The following is a 16,806-nucleotide window of genomic DNA, read 5'->3' as shown; positions in this document are numbered from 1 at the left end:
AATTCTACGCAGACCGCAAGCGCTGTGATTGGTCTGCTAGAACCCCTCCCTCCAAATGTACTTCGAGTTTTGTGTGTGTTTATGTGCACTTTAATATATTTTAATGTTACCTTCTTATATAAAATAAAACAAGTGTCTTATCATTTATTATACTACATATAAAAGACTTCTTTCAAAAACATTTAAAAAATCTTACCAACCCCAAACTTTTGATCGAGAGTGTATATAAAATGAAATACTATACTATTTTGATCAATTCTGACTCACGGATTGAGTGTTTAGGCCACATGGCCTGTCAGGCGTGCGCTGCAGTCAGTCAGAGATGCGCTGTACCAGGAAGTCACGGTCTTTGAGGTTGGCAAACAGGAAGGTCATCTTGTTTTTAGTGCTGATCGACAGTGGACTCGGCAAAACACTGCTGCTGTCCGCTTTCTCCACTATAGTCACCTACAGAGAAAGAATGAGAGAGGAAGTGTCCGTCAAGCTGTTGTAACTATATGTGTGTGTGTGTGTTAGTGCTGTCAAATGATTAATCGCGATTAATCGCATCCAAAATAAAAGTTTGTTTACATAATATGTGTGTACCATGTATATTTATTGACAACGACGCAGAAGTATAAATGAAAACTGACGCATAGCCTACGGCGTAAAGGCTACGACGTAGGTCCAACGCAGAAGTATAAATCAGCCTTAATGATGCTAAAAATTATCCAAATTCAAACACTTTCAAGGTGCATTTTCAAGCTTTTCCAGCACTTTAAACTGTGGTAAATTACATGTTTACACACACACACACACACACTTGAGTTTTTCACTTTAAATCAGATGTTATTGTGCTATTAAAAACCACCGGCCTGGATTGCATAAAACATTACATAATATAAATAGCATACAGTATAATTAAGTTATAAAATAAAAAAAAAGAAAGAAAGAATTTACAGGGTATCTGCAGGATTTTTTAAATAATATTTAAGGCTTTTTACCCTGCACAAATAAAATAAATACTGTATGAGCGGGGTAGGGCAATGTCTACTGTAATATATTAAACCATAAAATTACTTCAAAAAACATGATTTGCAGTTCAAATACAGGTTTTCACAAATCGAAAGAGTTGTATAAAGTGGCAAACCTCAAATTGACAAGCCTCAGCCTTAAAAATGTTTTTTTTTTTTTTTTTTAAATAAAGGAACAAGTCAAAAGTATAAAGAATTTTCATTTTCAATAAGCCTGTCTGCTGTTTTTAGAACAAAAAGCTAATGTGCCTATGCGCCTTCAAAAATCTAAAAAATTTAGACAGTAAGATGTGTGTGCTTTAAATTAAAATAATTCTTTACGCTTTTGACTCCTCCCTTTTCTTTTCTTTTTCTTAAAAATAGTTTAAAGGCTAAAATATGAGGTTCTGTCTGCCACTAGGTGGCGCTTTTGGAATGGCATGAATACAGCAGTTTCCCCGGTAACGCTGTATACAAAGCAGGCTGGCTCACAAACGCTGCTTTATCAGACATTATAGGTCGGTGAGATGAAACGATAATGCCATTGAAACTTCTCTGAAGGCTATCGGTTCACTTCAGAGATGCATTAATATAAAAACACCCGCGCTGCGTTTTGACTTTGAAATGTTTATCTTATTATTTCCCTTTAATCGTGACAGTCTTTAACATAGCTTAACTGACCATGGGCATTTTTGTTTACCTTTTACACGGCTTGAAAGCACAGACTCTCCCATAAAAAAGCAGACTTTACAGGAGACTTTACATTATTTTAACCATAATTTGTGTTTGTCGTTTTCAAGCCAACGCTGACTGAAGCAGCAGCCTGTCGACATGTGTTCATCTTCCGCTCTGCTCCATCAGAGAGCGCACGTCAATAAAGACAGACAGATCACACTATAGCCACCATAGACTGTAAAAAAAGATAAACGACGTGTCTCCACTTCCTTCCACTATAGAAAAGTGAAGCCAAAGCATCTTAGTATTGCCGCTGCCATCTTGAGTAAATGATGTCATTTGGGGCCAGAGTCTGTGCAGTAGATTCGTTTGGAGCCAGAGTCTGTGCAGTAGATTCGTTTGGAGCCAGAGTCTGTGCAGTAGATTCGTTTGGAGCCAGAGTCTGCGCAGTAGATTCGTTTGGAGCCAGAGTCTGCGCAGTAATGTCGTGAGGTGGAGCCACGGTATCAAACTCCCGCAGACCCAATCAACCATAACGACACGCCCCGTTTTTATAGCATCACGTTACTAGCTAAAATCAAACTTATCATAAAAACGAACAATTGAACATATATCAGCGTGATAACAACTACATTAAATGACCAAAACCATGTTCGGAAAATTGTATTGGAAGTGTAATTTATTTTTTTATTTTGACTCAAGTCCCATTCGTTTACATGGGGAGGGCGGGGTTTATGACCTGTACTGCAGCCAGCCACCAGGGGGCAATCAAAGAGCCCGCAGCTTCACTTTTCAGGACGTGTGAGGCACACCCGATAGCCACACGTGCGAGTCAACTTTTTTTACAGTCTATGGCCGAGCTGCGCTGTTTTCATTTTATGCAAAAAGCATTTTGTCTAGAAAGTAAACTAACATTATTCAGTAATAAAGCATATTATTATAAAACCAATGCAATTGCAATTTCAAGCACTTTATCTAAAATTCAAGCACTTTTCAAACCTTGAAAACACTACGTTAAAATTCAAGCATTTTCAAGGATTTCAAGCACCCGTACGAACCCTGTAAATAAACATAATTTTTATGAAATATATACATGCATGTGTGTATTTATACTAAGGATGCACCGATACCGATACTACATACCTTTCTATCAAAGTTATCTAACATTATCAAGCTGAATTTGTTCTGACTCAGTTTAACTCTAAATTCTTGTTATATTTTATTACCATTTTCTAAACTATAGAGAATAAACTGTGATAATGTGAGAAATGTTGAAGGTGTCTGAATAAATTTTGGTTTGACTGTATCTATTTGATAAATGAAGTGAAGTTGAGGTTTGCATGAAGCTGGGTGATAGCATGCCCAGGAGACTACAGGCTGTTATTGAGGCTAAGGGTTGCCCGACTAAGTATTGATAGTTGTGTAAATACTGTCATACTAACAGCTGTCTGAATTATTTTGGTTGATTGTAATCTATTACATACCTTTCTATCGAATTTATCTTACATTATCAAGCTGAATTTGTTCTGACTCAGTTGAACTCTGAGTTCTTGTTATATGTTATTACCATTTTCTAAACTATAGCGAATAAACTGTGATAATGTGAGAAATGTTGAAGGTGTCTGAATATATTTTGGTTTGACTGTATCTATTTGATAAATGAAGTCAGCCAACTAACAATATACATACTCTTTTGGTTTCTGTACCCAATATTTTAAAATTTTACAAATGCAATAAAATATTGGTATCGGTACTCGGTATCGGCAAGTACCAAAAATAAAAGTATCGGTATCGGGCGAGTACTGGAAAAAGTGGTATCGGTGCATCCCTAATTTATACATAATAAATATACACAGTACACACACATATATGTTATATAAACAAAAACTTTTATTTTGGATGTGATTAATCGTTTGACAGCACTAGTGTGTGTGTGTTTACCTCTCTCAATGGAATGATAAGTTGACACAGATCTTCCTCTCGACTGGCAAAGCAGATGTAGTTGTTAGAAACAAACATTTGACCGACGACATGCATCTTAGCGAACGGTGTCCAGAGTGTACAGTCGGTGTGTCCATCCAAACGCTCGTCCTGTGTGAGCCGGAACAGCGCTCTGTACCGCTCGTTCTTTGCACGTGCATCCAAGTCCCTGAAACATGAGAAAACAAAATTAAACCAGACAATTCTGACAAACAGGGCACTCTGTTTATACAATGAAATTCAAGACTCATCTGTGAGCGGTCTGCTCACCTCTTGAGCGCAGAGACGTTTTTCAGGGTCTTGCAGGGTTTGGGGAGCGAGCGGTCGGCGGCGAAGCTCTCGTTGTCCAGCAGCTGTCTCATGGCGATGTTGGCCAGCTGCTCCATCAGTTTGAAGGTCTCGTTGATGTTGAGGAACATAGAGAAGAAGTGCTCCGTGTCGCGTGTGCTCACGCGGACGCTCTCGGGGAAAACCAGCGTGGCGTTCTTGTCCAACTGCGTGACATCTGTCCACTGCACCACCAGCGAAACTACAGTCACAGGAATGAAAATAAAGATGAAAAAGATTTGAAAAACAAGTAAGGGGAAGAACAGATTTCATTAGGCATGGTGGAAGAAAAGCAGCATGCACTAACACTAACTAAAGAACACTTAATTCAATATGAAACAGAGCCCTTTTCACAGAGCATTTAAAATGACACCACTCAACAGCTACCTGAAATACTTCATTCTGATTGGTCAGTCCTGGCATACTGTGGTTGAATAATTTCAACCACAGTATCTAATATGATAGTATCTGATATGATATTAAATATATGATAACTGTTTAATCCTGTTAACCTTAATATGCACACTATCGATCAAGTTTTGGGGTTGGTAAGATTTTTTTTTTAAGTTTTTGAAATAAGTCTTATTTGCTCACCATAGCTGTATGTATTTGATCAAAATACAGTAAAAATAGTAATACTGTGAAATATTTAAAATAACAAATTAAAATAACTGTTTTCTATGTGAATACATCGTAAAAAGTTATTTATTGCAGTGATCAAAGATGAATTTTCAGCATCATTACTCTAGTCTTCACAATTCTGACAAACAGGGCACTCTGTTTATACAATGAAATTCAAGACTCATCTGTGAGCGGTCTGCTCACCTCTTGAGCGCAGAGACGTTTTTCAGGGTCTTGCAGGGTTTGGGGAGCGAGCGGTCGGCGGCGAAGCTCTCGTTGTCCAGCAGCTGTCTCATGGCGATGTTGGCCAGCTGCTCCATCAGTTTGAAGGTCTCGTTGATGTTGAGGAACATAGAGAAGAAGTGCTCCGTGTCGCGTGTGCTCACGCGGACGCTCTCGGGGAAAACCAGCGTGGCGTTCTTGTCCAACTGCGTGACATCTGTCCACTGCACCACCAGCGAAACTACAGTCACAGGAATGAAAATAAAGATGAAAAAGATTTGAAAAACAAGTAAGGGGAAGAACAGATTTCATTAGGCATGGTGGAAGAAAAGCAGCATGCACTAACACTAACTAAAGAACACTTAATTCAATATGAAACAGAGCCCTTTTCACAGAGCATTTAAAATGACACCACTCAACAGCTACCTGAAATACTTCATTCTGATTGGTCAGTCCTGGCATACTGTGGTTGAATAATTTCAACCACAGTATCTAATATGATAGTATCTGATATGATATTAAATATATGATAACTGTTTAATCCTGTTAACCTTAATATGCACACTATCGATCAAGTTTTGGGGTTGGTAAGATTTTTTTTTTAAGTTTTTGAAATAAGTCTTATTTGCTCACCATAGCTGTATGTATTTGATAAAAATACAGTAAAAATAGTAATACTGTGAAATATTACTACAAATTAAAATAACTGTTTTCTATGTGAATACATCGTAAAAAGTTATTTATTGCAGTGATCAAAGATGAATTTTCAGCATCATTACTCTAGTCTTCAGTGTCACAGGACCTTTCAGAAATTGTTCTAATATGCTAATATCTATTATGATTTGCTGCTCAAAAAACACTTTTGACTATTATCAGTGTTGAAAACAGTCTTTTCTTACATTCATTCTTAATCTTTTTTTACATTTATTTTTAAAAATCATCAAAAATATGACGCTGTTTGTTTGGGTTCTAGATGCGTTCCATTTTTCTGTTTTTGTCCAAATTTAGTTCCACTGTATATTTTGCAGTATGCATCAAGTATGCATGTATCTCACCCTCTTTTCCCAGCAGGAAGGAGTAGAAGCAGAGGTGATTTACGGACAGGTAGATCCAGCCCTGCCGCGGGACTCTGCCCTTCCAGTAGCTGCAAGGGTAATAGTTCACCAGCTTCTCTTCCTCCGGCATTCCAAACAACTTCCGCATCTTCAGCTCGGCTTCACGGAACTTCCCAGGATCCTCGTCCTCCTGAGGTTTGCCACTTTTATTCTCTTCAGCGATGATGCCCTGCAAAGAACAAGTTGAAGTTTGGGGTCGGTAAGGATATTTCTGCTCACCAATCCTGCATTTATATGATTCAAAATACAGTATAAACAGTAATAATGTGAAACATTATCATCATTTAAAATGATTTATCATTTACATACTGGTAAAAAATGTATAGCCTGAATGCACTGTAAGTCGCTTTGGATAAAAGCGTCTGCTAAATGCATAAATTATTAAATTATTATTATTATTAAAATAACTGTTTTCTATTTGAATATATTTTAAAATGTAATTTATTTCTGTGATCAAAGCTGAATTTTCAGCATCATTACTCCAGTCTATGTGTCACATGATCCTTCAGAAATCATTCTAATATGCTGATTTCCTGCTCAAGAAACATTTCTGTTATCAATGTTGAAAACTTTTTGTATGCATGTTTTGTAGTTTATTTTGCCTCAAAACTCCAGCTTGAAAATGTAGTGACAGTCTCCCATTCTTTGCATCAAAAAAGCAAGTACAACCAGTATTCCGATTTCTAATCATGATTATTTCCTTTTTTAACATAAAAATGTAAAACTAGCAACCAACAAAAAGTGAGAGAAAGTTGTGTTACTTATTCAGAGAAACATTTAGACCTAGACTAAGATTTGAGGAGGAACCATAATTCACTATCTCTGAAGAAATTACTTAATCCTAATTGAATGGCTTCAATACATGTCTTTACTTTGACAAATAAAACAAAAATTGCACCTGTATTTTGCCCTTGACGAAGGTGGTGATGTCATCGTCGTTGTCAAAGATGGACAGAGTCTGCAGTAGGTTTGTCTCGAGCCACTCCCAGTGTTCAGTGATCTCCTTACGAGACGAGCCTGAGACACACACACACATCCATCAGAATTAACGGTGTCACAGCCTTTAATATGTCACTCAAATTCAGAGCGGCTGTTTAAAGGTCAGGTGAGGTTTACACAGGAGATACAGCCGATGTGACTCAACACAGTCAAGTCACTCTCCAGATTTTCATCACTGAGATGATGGTAATAAATGAGCCCGAGTAAAAGAACTACGGCTTAAGTCAAAGAGTATCTGTGTAGGAAAACATCAAGACAGTTTCCTTTGTTATCTGTCATCTGACTAAACAAATCCAGACTAATCAATTCGTCTGGAGAAAGACAAATCAACTGTTAGCTACACTGAGAGCTCTAGATCACCTATAATACAAAGTCAGTATTAGTTTACAGATGTTTCTCATTTTAAGTGAGTAATTGTTGGATTAATCATTTGAGGGTGTGGATGGAGGGACTTGTGCTTATTAACGAAAATCATTGAAAAAAATCATTACTTGCAATAAAATAAACATTAACTAGAATGAAATAGAACTTATAAAAACTTACTACCGCTAGTTGCCAAGACAACATTTCTCATTTTTGTAGGGATGCATCGATACCACTTTTTCCAGAACAAAGCCGATACGATACTTTTACTTTTGGTACTTGCCGATACCGAGTACCGATACCTTTATTTTCATTGCATTTATAATTTTAAAAAATGCTGGGTACAGAAACCAAAAGAATAAGTATAAAGTTAGTTGCTCTATGGTAGCCTACTTCATTTTTAATTTAAAGCATTAGAGCTGCTCAATTGCAGCGGCTCAGTACTGTAATCACAAGTAATCACAAGACATTTTACTGTAATAATCCAGGGAACCACTTGTTATATATAAATCATTTAAAGGGGTCATATGATACGATTTCAAGTTTTCCTTTCTCTTTGGAGTGTTACAAGTTTAAAGGGGTCATGAACACGTGAATAGTCTCAAGTCTCAAACCCAAAGAGATATTCTTTATAAAAGTTAAGACTGGTCCACGCCCTCCTAAAACGCCTTGTTCAAACACGCCCCCACATGTCTACGTCACGATGTGGGAAGATTTGCATAACGCCGCACAAATGTTCACGCAAAGAAAGAAGGCGTAACTTTTATTCTCGCTGTAGTATTGTTGCCGCCGCCGCCATGTCGTGGAGACGCTGTGTTTCATTGTGAAAGCGAAACTACTTTGTTTGGTCTTCCAAAAGAGGACACAACTAGAAATCAGTGGTTAAGTAGTATTTACAACACTGTTCCAGAACAGTTCAAACCAAATATTCAGATGTGCGCAACGCATTTTACGGAGGACAAGGACTGTTTCCTGGGATAATATCCGGTGAATTCAGTTCCCCTCTTTCCCCTTCGGCGCGCATGCTGACCACAGTCTATGATGCTGGTGACTATGAGTATAGTGTGTATAAGTGAGTTTATTTCAATTTCTGTACAGTCTAATCTGTAATTGTCAAACCACTCGAATTTCATATTAAGAAATAATTTTAACCCAAAAAGCAAATTATGCTCCCTTTGAACTGGTTTTCTTTAAAATACAAATCTTTGTAATCCCAGGCTATCTGTAATCAGAAGCACATTTAAAACTGGAATATAATTTAATTTCATTCACATGTGTTTCATAAACACATAATCCTTTCTGGATTACAATCCTCCATCAAAATGATACATTTAATTATTCCAGCTGCTGTGAGAAAAGGCTATAAACGATCGGCCACCTGCAGGATCCTCACATGCGATAGCCTAGTAGCCGGGACAACTTCTTTATGTTTACAGACGTGACGTAATGATGCAGCAGCATGCTCGAATTTCCAGTGAAAACCTACCCGTACCACTCAAATTAGAAAACATTATTATAAACTGACCGTTGGGAATCGGGCTAAAGTAAGGCGATAGTTTCGAACACTGACTGGTTATGTACTTGCTCAAATATTGATTTCGGATCATTTTTAACCAAAACAAGTTATGGACTGAAGCTTTAAAAATTGCTATTTCTCTGGATTTAAACATTCTTTGAAACATCTGGGATAATGCAAGTACACAATTCAGCAAAATATATAACACTGTTCTAGTGATTTTTGGACATTTTAATAAAAAATCTTACATATTGTGCCTTTAATATACTTACAGTAAATAATATTATATTTATATGTAATGATTATATTTAAAAAAAATAATATTACATTAAATAACATTATATATTAAGTAAGCACCAACTAATAAGTCAGTTTGAAACTAAAATTATGCAGTTGTTGCTTTTTCTGCATAATAAGCATGTGGGTACATCCCTATTTTGTGTACATTTAGCACCCGGATATCAAGTGATTTTCTACAGACTTTAAATACTGACCACAAGCAATATTCCAGAAGATCTGTGACTCTCCCGTCTGGTGCAGGATCCTGTACGGAGCCACACGAGCACTCGAGTCCAGCACCACATCCAACGTACCCACCAGCAAACCTGAGAGACAAACATTAAGATAGAAAAGTTCACAGGTCACATCTACATGCAGTATGAAGAGGGGAAAAAAAGTTTTAGTCAATAACAGGCGTCAGAGCGCAGTGGTTTCCTTCAGTTCTCATTGCTGAGACACACATATTTACCCAGATAAACACTCCAAAGAGAAAGGAAAACTTGAAATCGCATCATATGACCCCTTTAAGACATGGCATGCCATTTGTCACACACATCTTGACTTCCTCCTACAGGGGTCACATGATCAGTTAATGTGTGATTCTGATGGACACATAAACACTAACTGGCTTCTTCAAAAGGGATAAAGCTTTGTTGCGATGCGTTGAATATTGCACAAGCGTGACATTAACACACACTACACCTAATAAGAGTCTCACTGAAGTATGGCAAAACACCCGTATGATGTAACTTCCAGACAACAACAGGGTAATGCTGCTGAGGTCTTCATAACGTAATTGAGTCGGGTTCAGAGGTGAATGCAGTCATTCTGCTGTCATGTGAGACACTCCTCTTAAAAAGTGCCTGTTTTTGTCTGTTTGTTTTTAGGAGCTAAGGAAACGCATATGAATATCGTTCTCAGGAGGCAATAAGAAGTTAACATATTGTGACAACACAAACACAAGCCAAGCAAAGGCTTTGCTCCCATGAAACTCAAGATATAGATTTACTTATAATACTATAATATTGTTTAATTTATCATTTCAACCATCTGTAATTTATTTATTACTGTATTTCTTAAAACAACATTAAACCATACACGTATAAATTACAAACATATAAATATACTTAAATATAACATAAAGCATGTATAAACTTCCATTTCATATATAAATAAACATGACGCAAACACAGTCAGCATCAATGAAGAGATGCGACCAAAACAAATCCACCTAAAGATTATTCCACATGTTATAATGAATCACCAGCAAGTATAACTGCGTTGATAAACTCTCCTTCATTATGCATGTGTGATCTGTCATGCATACGAGCCCCGACGGTTTATATTTGGGTAATATCTCGTACCCGTGATGCCTCCTCCGCGCCCGTGTCCCTTCCTCCTCTGCAGGATGAAATAGGGATTCGCTCGCTCGCTCACCCACAGCGCATTGGCCATTAACACCTCCTCCGGGGTAATCCACATGGCTTCACGGGCGCTTTCACTCTGTAGATGCGGCGAATGTGTGAGTTTTAATCATGCCAGAATGGACGGGACCGATGTTTGTATGCATGAGCCGCCCAACTCACTGCGGGCGAAACCAGCCACCGTGGAGCCAAAATGGCCTCCTGAGCCAGTGGAACTTCAAAATAAAAGTCTTTAGCACCGTCGATAATAAAACTATTATTATTAGTATTAGCATTAGTATTATTGTTATTATGTCGTATTTTATACAAGTGTGCTCTGCAAATATATTTGATATATCTGTCAATAGATTTGAGCTTGTGTTCCACAGCAGCATTAAAATGCGTAGATTTGTTTTATTATTACATGTTTTTGCACTGAGAGATGTTTCTTTTTCTGACGGTATTCTATCTGTCCTGTTTGGCAGATAATCAGTTGCTTGCTCTCAATGTTGTACAAGTTTACAAACTTGAATCCGGGGACCCTCAGTGCAAGTACACTTAAAAATGTTAAAGTAAAAAAAATTTTTATTTGTATTTTTTAGTTTCGGTTAATATGTTATTTTATTATATTAATTCAATGTGTTTGACACAATTAAAAATAAAAAACACATATAATCAGTCTCATTCTGCTTTGTACAGTCTGTTGGGAGCTGAACCGACAGACCTGGGGCAAGTTCAAGCTCAAACCGGTGTGCACCGTTTTGCTACGGTTTCCGGTTTGAACCATATGTTTCCTGTTTATATGTTTTGCTATTGTATTGTGGAGTGACACTTTCATAAACTTTTCTATACCCCTCTGATTATATAATGGTAAATATTACAATATCATAGCACAACAACAGTGATCAGCAATAATGATAAGCCTAATACTCACAATAAAAATAATAAGGTCATATAGATCATAACACAGTCTCGGAGGTAAGAATTGGATTATCCTTCACCTGAAATGTTTGTCTTTTCATCCTGAAATGCGAGGCAAATGTTGGATCACAATAATTAGGAACCAGTTTCCACAAATCCCTTCATTTGATTGGTACGTTCTCTTTTATTCTGGAGGGCAAGGGCAATGACTGTACCATCGAGCGTATTTTGCAGTATTAAACACGTATTTATACCGATTTCATCAGGCTCCGAAAATTCTTCAAAAAGAACACAAAGAATGGCCTTCTCAGCTGCCATAGTTGCAACTCTTGCGTCATCAGAACAGGGTGTTCAACGCATCACCGTTTCCGTTTAAAAAACGTTTTGCACCGTTTTTGTCGGGGCTGAACGCAGCCCTGGTTTTCACAATAAATAAATCTCCATATAATTCCAATCTGTATAGATTTTTTTTTAATAATATTTATTGTAGTGCTATACAAATAAATATGATTTGAGTTGAATATGTTTCTTTTCAGAGTTGTACATTATTTTAACAGCAGAATATTTCATTCTTTTTACTAAGAGTTAATCTGTAAATGCATCGATCATTTATGCATGCAATGCGCATTTATGTCCACGTTGTGGCACTATGCTAAAACAGTGATTCAAATGAAAATTGTCTCAACTGGGATTTGAAGGGTATAAAGATATTAAAGGTGGGGTACGAGATTTTTCAAAAACGCTTTAGAAAACTGATTCGGGCCGAAGCAGCTAGAAATACAGCTTGGGTGAACCCAAAATAAAATTAACAATTAATAAAATAAAATAATGTTTGTATGTGAACTCGAAATCAACCCCAACTTTGCTTTAAAAAGTATCACAAGATCTCCTAACCGAAGATCATATGATCTTCAAGTGATTTATTATTATTATTATTATTATTAGGGCTTCATGTTAATGTTAATTTAATGTTTATGCTAAAAAAAGTGCATATAGCTGCTAATTGTATTTGTTGTTTGTTGATTTTCAAATATAAAACTTATTGAAATGTTTTCAGTGTGTGTATCAGTTCTTTTTGAACGTTTTCATCTAATTTGAACAAAACCGTGATAATATTGATAATCGTGATAACTTTGGTCACTATAATCGTGATATAAAATTTTCATACCGTTTACATCCCTAGTGGCGGTATGTGCCTAAGGTGTGGAATATGCCAAAAATTCCAAAGAAGAAGAAGAAGAAGATTCGGGGCGAATAGCAAAACAAACTTGTAGCCAATCAGCAGTAAGGGGCATGTTCCGCCAAAAAACTCGACACACGGTCACACACGGTTTTCAACGGTCGCTTTGTCGCGTCAGTCCAGTGTACTAGACAGACTTTAGCACAGACACAATGTTACTCACCTATCGAGAAGAAACAAAGCAGCCTCGACGTCCGATCGCAGGCCTTCCACTCCTTGAGTTCTCTCCAGCGCTGGAAAGCTGATCCGATATTTACACGGGTCCTACTTCTTGCCTTAAGCCTTCTTTTGTTCCGCAGACGTTTTCCTCTTTTGTTTTTTATCCGCCATCTCTATCTTTCTGTCGCTCGGCTCTCTAATGTCTGTCCAGTGCACTGAACGCTCTCTCCTCCTCATCATGAGTAGAAATGCCCCTTACTTCTTCTTCTCTCTCTCTCTATATATATATATATTTATTTATTTATATATATACATACTTCTTTATAAAATGTAATCAAAATCTGTAGGCTATATTGAATGAATGAATGAATAAATGAATGAATGAATCACCCAGTTTTCCCCACACAATTTAGTCCTGCATTTATGTATTTATTCCTTTTTTAGGCATTTTAGGGGGTGAAGTCATGGCCTAATGGTTAGCGAGTCGGAGTGAATGTACAGCACTCTCTCCCACCTTCAGTACCACGACTGAGGTGCCCTTGAGCAAGGCACCGAACCCCCAACTGCTCCCCGGGCGCCGCAGCATAAATGGCTGCCCACTGCTCCGGATGTGTGTTCACGGTCTGTGTGTGTTCACTGCTGTTGTGTGTGCACTTTGGATGGGATAAATGCAGAGCACTAATTCCGAGTATGGGTCACCATACTTGGCCACATGTCACGTCACGTCACTCACTTACTCACTCATTTTCTATAATCATTTATTAGACTTAATCATTTCTACATTTCCAAAGTATATGAATTTTTGTATAAAACAGACAAACAAATTCATTCAACAAAACATTCATTTTTTATACGAAAGTGTTTTTTAGCGATATTTAACGCCTGACCCTGAAGGCGTCGAACCACAGAGGCCTGTTCGACTGAGAGCAACGTCACAAAGCCATGAAACACGCTTGATTTCTCCTCAGACAGGCCTGGAATGAGGCACGTGACCAGTTTTTGAATATCCAAAGATCTGTTTTGTGCATTTTCTGTGTTTTTGGATTGCAACTTGCAAGTCGCATCGGTGGCTGACGGCTTGTGCTATGTGAGTTACGTCATTCAGAGCCGTTTGTGTGTTTTCAGTCTGTGCATCATGGACATTAAAGTGTCTGCTGTGTTTGAGTGTCAACCTGAGATTCTGAGAGTGTTTAACATCCATGTGCTGCCTCTTTGTGTCCTGAATCTCTGATTTAAGTGCTGAGGTAGGTTTGCAGTCATCTGGCGAGAAACTTCTTCCACACTTAGAGCCGATTGTTTGCATACCTCCAAACACACCTCCAGTCTTTCCTCATGGCTGTTTTGATATCCAACACAGTTATTCCTCTGTTTAGACACTCTAATGCAACTCTACTCCAGACTCCAGCCAGAAACACCAGCGCGGCCGTCCCAGAGTGGAAGAGCTTCTGCTGGGCCTGTACCGTCTGCAACAGCAGCTGTCCGACTGAGCCGTCCAGCTCGATACACTCAAGCAGACGTGAACAGGAGCGAACCAACATCGCATCGCCGGCATCTTCATCCTGGATCAACTTGGGCCATTTGTTGGGACCCAGAAAGCCATGTGTGGAGGCAGCTATGGCCTCTAACTGCTGGAGTCCGATGTGGCGGCGCTGAGCGACAGTGGCACATGAATAAGGATGAATAAGGAATAAGGAGATGCTGGTTAGTTAATATTTACAAATGTTATTTAGCTGTGTGTTCTGACAGGATTGCACTGCAGGCAAATTTGTATAAATACAAATAATAAAATGCAATTAACCATATAAAAACAACATTTTAATTATTAGAATTTAAATAAAATACATTTTTAATACGTAAAAAAAAATACTCAGGGTTTTTTCACCAAGACATGTAGTGCTTAATTTATTTTTTTTATTAATTCACACATTTTGGGGAGATTTTTGTAATGCTTTATTAGACTTAATAATTTGTACATTATTAATTTACATGTATTTTTATTTTCTAGAATATATTTTTATTATATATTAATTAATATATTAATATATTCTTATTTAAAATGTTCCATTTTTCCATGTATTGCACAAAATGGTGTAAATATTCAGGATAGCACACATATTGTACTATTAATTTAATTAATTATCATTAATTATTTATTATTTAGATGTGTGTTGAGATAAGGTTGTTGGCAGAAGGAAAAACAAGGCTAAATGCAATAAATAATCAAATGCATAAATATGCATATTTACATATTTAGCTTAGCGAAATAAATATACAATTTTTAAAAGGAATCAGAAAATGTCTGCAATATCTTCCAATCAAACTCGACAGTATTTTCCCAAATTCATCTGTTACTTGGATTAAAAGTTTCTTTTGAACATTGTGTTGTGTGATGAATTATTGGCTGCCAAGAACATGAAATCTTCAAAAATTACATTTTCTATTGTAATTTTGGTATTGTTTTGAGTCTCTACTAGATGTTCAATGTAAACCATGTTAAGAAAAACTGATTTCTGATGGTTTTAAGATACTGTACAGTGAAATACTGTACTACATCTGACACTGAGAAAATGTATAGTCAAGTTGCATTTATATTACACTTCATACAATTTAGATTTTTTTTCTAATTAACGAAAATAATAAAATAAACAGGTAATGGACAGGAAAATAACAGTTTTAATGTTGCAAACATTTATCAACATTTCAGCTGTAAAATGATATTATTAAGCTCAATTCATTTTTTTTCAAGTTTTTGTGTTCATCTGTCAGTGTCAGTACAGTAATATAAATAGTCTAATATTTGTCTTCTTAGCCCCTATTTAATATTTAATCAAATGGATGATGTGGATCCTGCACACACTTTTCACATAGATTATTGCATTTAGATTAAATGCATAAACTATGCATAAATGAAGTTGTCAAAAGCATCAAATGCTGCTATATTAGATAAAATGAGTAAACCGACTTAAGAATATTTCTGTGTGACATAATGGTCGACCATTATGTCACACAGAAATATTCTTTTAAGATCGACTCGAGGTTATGCAGCAGTCTTATTGGCAAATTAGCTTCTCTTGTATTTTATGCAGGCAAAACAAAGCATTCAAACTGTGTGGGTATCATTTTGGATCAAATTTCAACTCAAATTCGAGTCATATATAGCCTACTACTAACCCTATCGTATACAATGTCCTAATCAAACCGAAGCTACAAACCTTCACCGCTGCGCTGAGCTGCATTGTTTACGTGGTGGGGCCATATTCTGAAATGCGCATGCGCACCGCACTACAACACGCTTGCTAATGGCTCGTTGCTAAGAGACGGATGCCAAACGAAACAAACTGTCAATTACGTCTAACAAACCCGCCCACTCATGTTTGATTGGTAGAATACATCCTAGACCGAAAGGCTGCACCTGCTATTGGATCAATCTGCTGTCAATCAGTCAGAAGCCACGCCCATCCAAACGCGCTCAAGGAAACCAACGACATTGACAGCATTTCCTACTCTTGTTTACTAACATTTCACGCAAGCTGCAAAGCTGTGGTTTGATTCTCTTAAAACTTTCGAGATGGTAAGTATAGATTAAGTTACTTTTAAAACTTTGTGAATTAATTCACGTTAGCAGAAACTAAATAAGAGTATATATGTTCGTTAGCCTAAACTGTTAGCTTGTTGGCGTTATTGTTATGGAAACCAGCAGACAGACATTAGCTTCATTTGTTGAAACACTTTTATTGCGGTAACATAGAAACTGTTATCTTTTACAGTAATTGTGCTTGCTTGAATCTAATTAATTAAACCGAAGTTTTGTAAATCTGCGTATGTGATTATGAAACTAATCCAGCTCTTAAAATCTCCCACCAAATACAGATTAGCCTGTGAATAACTTATGTAAATGCGATTTAATTAAGTAACATTTATTTATCCTTGCAGGAGAAGAAGATTGCTGTTAATTAACACCAGTGCAAAATAAGAATATATATATATATATATA

The 16,806-nt window shown here is 37.0% G+C and overlaps 3 protein-coding genes across 3 annotated transcripts in view; 1 reads left to right on the top strand and 2 right to left on the bottom strand.

The window, feature by feature from the left end:
- Positions 1-10,661, bottom strand: part of LOC107731367 (TBC1 domain family member 9B-like) — a 27,285-nt gene extending 16,624 nt beyond the window's left edge. Inside the window, 7 exon segments of the mRNA XM_016542427.1 lie at positions 268-447; positions 3,609-3,816; positions 4,800-5,058; positions 5,873-6,101; positions 6,831-6,949; positions 9,305-9,415; positions 10,454-10,661. Coding sequence (XP_016397913.1) covers positions 268-447; positions 3,609-3,816; positions 4,800-5,058; positions 5,873-6,101; positions 6,831-6,949; positions 9,305-9,415; positions 10,454-10,571 — 1,224 coding nt within the window. The 5' untranslated portion in view covers positions 10,572-10,661.
- Positions 10,662-13,704: 3,043 nt separating this feature from the next.
- LOC107731358 (Bardet-Biedl syndrome 12 protein homolog) lies at positions 13,705-16,084 on the bottom strand. Its single transcript, XM_016542416.1, has 2 exons — positions 16,025-16,084; positions 13,705-14,461 (listed from the first exon to the last, which is right to left on the bottom strand). The coding sequence occupies exons 1-2, from the start codon at positions 16,046-16,048 to the stop codon at positions 14,096-14,098; spliced, it is 390 nt and encodes a 129-aa protein (XP_016397902.1). The 5' UTR covers positions 16,049-16,084; the 3' UTR covers positions 13,705-14,095.
- A 129-nt stretch (positions 16,085-16,213) lies between these two features.
- The window catches only part of LOC107731351 (caltractin-like), a 14,558-nt gene continuing 13,965 nt past the window's right edge, over positions 16,214-16,806 (top strand). The window contains exon 1 of the mRNA XM_016542405.1: positions 16,214-16,383. Within this exon, the coding sequence (XP_016397891.1) occupies positions 16,381-16,383 (3 nt within the window). The 5' untranslated portion in view covers positions 16,214-16,380. The remainder of the gene's footprint in view (positions 16,384-16,806) is intronic.

Source organism: Sinocyclocheilus rhinocerous, unplaced genomic scaffold (assembly GCF_001515625.1).
Source record: "Sinocyclocheilus rhinocerous isolate Xijiao unplaced genomic scaffold, SAMN03320098_v1.1 scaffold939, whole genome shotgun sequence".
Classification (NCBI taxonomy): domain Eukaryota; kingdom Metazoa; phylum Chordata; class Actinopteri; order Cypriniformes; family Cyprinidae; genus Sinocyclocheilus; species Sinocyclocheilus rhinocerous.
This window is presented reverse-complemented; position numbering and strand designations above follow the sequence as displayed.